At 42.3% G+C, this 2,403-nt stretch overlaps 1 protein-coding gene across 1 annotated transcript; it reads left to right on the plus strand.

Moving 5' to 3' along the window:
* The first annotated feature begins 783 nt into the window (after window positions 1-783).
* LOC103506031 (UNC93-like protein) lies at window positions 784-1,937 on the plus strand. Its single transcript, XM_008470409.2, has 3 exons — window positions 784-1,034; window positions 1,344-1,407; window positions 1,592-1,937. The coding sequence occupies exons 1-3, from the start codon at window positions 851-853 to the stop codon at window positions 1,920-1,922; spliced, it is 579 nt and encodes a 192-aa protein (XP_008468631.1). The 5' UTR covers window positions 784-850; the 3' UTR covers window positions 1,923-1,937.
* The last annotated feature ends 466 nt before the right edge of the window (window positions 1,938-2,403 follow it).

Raw genomic sequence — 2,403 nt, forward strand, 5'->3', positions numbered from 1 at the left:
CGGGATCAGCGTGGCACAAAAGTCATAACTTTGAGGTGCTGCCATTTTGAATCGGGATGGAATATGACAAATTTAAATAGCCTATGTCACCCTCAGTACTCTTCTCGAAACCTCGAAGGAAAAAAGGGAGGGTGCAGGTTCGATACCAGCTGAGGCATGGAAATTTATCCTCGCACTAGTAACAGTTTCATTGCTATGAATTAGGCGGTGAAACGGCTTAATTTTCAATTCTACAAAAATCAATCCTATAAACCTGCACTAGTATACCTGCGCAAGTAAATCTTTAGATTGATGGCCGTCACTTAGTGAAGGACGTTATCTTTACTATTACAGTAATAAAAGTCTAATATTGAGGAACTTGAAGAACAACGTAACATTGTCTTACAAAGCACTCTATTCCCTATTCTATCAACCTGTCCCTGGAGGGCATAGAACTGAAATTTTTGCACGAAACGAGAAAAGAATTCGCACTTCTCCACATCTGAAACTGTTGGATAACCATAACGCCTGCAGGCTAGATTGATTCAGTCTGAATGTTGGGTATAGGAGATATACAGAATTTGTAACAATAGAATGATACAATGGCAGAAGTTCAGTCTGATTTTGGCCCAGGCCCAGAGGTGAAGAGATTGTCTTGCATGACTACTGGTCATGCAATTAAAAAGCAATGTCCAAAAGTCTTTTTTTTAAGAGGTTTTGACAGAGGGAACTGTAACTGCTATGATCTTATCGTCCCGAAATCGAAGAGAGAAGGAAGACAGGATAGGAGAAAGCCAGCCGTTCTGTCGTCAGCGGCATCTCCAACAAAGGCTTCAAGGACGAAGACGGCAACGACCTTCAGAAACCCCCCATGCCCATGGTATCCGGGACAGAGGAAGAGCAAATCCCACGAGGCAAATTCAAAATGTCCACCAAGGAGAAGTGGCGGATACTGAAGAACATCGGCTCCCTCAGTTTGGCGTTCATGGTTCAGTTTACCGCTTTCCAAGGAACGGCCAACCTGCAGAGCTCTATTAACGCTAAAGAAGGTCTCGGTGAGTGAATGATTAACGTAAGGTGCTTGAGTTTGTGCTCAGGTGGAGGAGTCTTCGATTTTTTTTCTAGCGACTGGTATTGTATTAGCGACCTGGGGTCTTATTACTCATACAAGTGACGATTTTGAACTATTACTGCCCTCCTTTCAAGCGCAAATTGAAGCCTAGGTCTACATCATATTGACATGAACTTTGGGCTTCAGCGCAAGCTGCATGAAAAACACGACATTGAAGAACTCGGGGTAAGAAGTAAGAATTTCTACCATTTGACCTAAAAGTTCACACTTCCTCCTTCCCGTCTGATTTCAGGGACCGTGTCACTATCGGCCATCTACGCCGCCCTAGTTCTTTCCTGTATATTTGTACCTACCTTTGTAAAAATGACCGGAATAATAATCTCAGTTTACACTTAGTTTGAGTTCGAACTCTTGACGTTCATGTGCCTCCCGGCATGCTTGATTCTTGACTTGCTAAATTTTAATCTTAGTGGCGCTGTCAAATTTTGACTTCAAGAGTTCTTAATCTCATTTCTCAATAATCGAATCCATCTCAAAACGTGTAATTAAGCGACTCACAGTCAAATGGACCCTGTGTGTGAGCATGATGTGCTATCTTCCCTACATTGGGTTCCAGTTCTACCCGAGGTTCTACACACTGGTACCGGCCGGTATTTTGGTCGGCATTGGAGCCGCCCCTATGTGGGCCGCCAAGGCAACGTATCTGACGCAGGTCGGCGCCGTGTACGCCAAATTGACGGACCAGGCGGTCGATGCAATCATCGTGCGGTTTTTCGGCTTCTTCTTCCTCGCCTGGCAGACAGCTGAGCTGTGGGGCAACCTGATATCTTCCCTAGGTAAGTTGAACTTTGGTGAAAATATCTCGAATTAGGTTTCTCTCTCTTTATCTGTTTGCTGGTATTATGACTTATGACTCTTGAAGCTGAACAGTTGAGTCCAATTTTAATTTTCTCGGAATTTGGTAAAAAATAATTCAACACACAAAGGTATTTGTAGAGTCAGTTTCCCCATTGAAAAACTTATCTACTAACGAGACGCGACGAGACGAGACGAAGCTATCAATGTCAAATATGTATGTATTTTCAAATGCCAAGCAAGTTTATGACAATGTTATAGTGACAGGAAACTTTGTGTAAATCTCTGGTGTCAGTAGAAAGATTTCACTTTTCAAACCAGACGAAACCTTTGTCCTTTGTCATTGTTTGTGTGCAAATTACCATCACAATGGATGTTCAATGAGATGAAACAATATAAATCAGTGGTGTATCCTCCAATGGAGCTATTGGGAAAGCACCAATACAAAATCAAATATCAAATTCTTTGTGGTAAAGCAGAGCATTTAATTAATCTTT

The sequence above is a fragment of the Diaphorina citri genome, unplaced genomic scaffold (assembly GCF_000475195.1).
Source record: "Diaphorina citri unplaced genomic scaffold, Diaci psyllid genome assembly version 1.1 scaffold210, whole genome shotgun sequence".
Taxonomy (NCBI): domain Eukaryota; kingdom Metazoa; phylum Arthropoda; class Insecta; order Hemiptera; family Psyllidae; genus Diaphorina; species Diaphorina citri.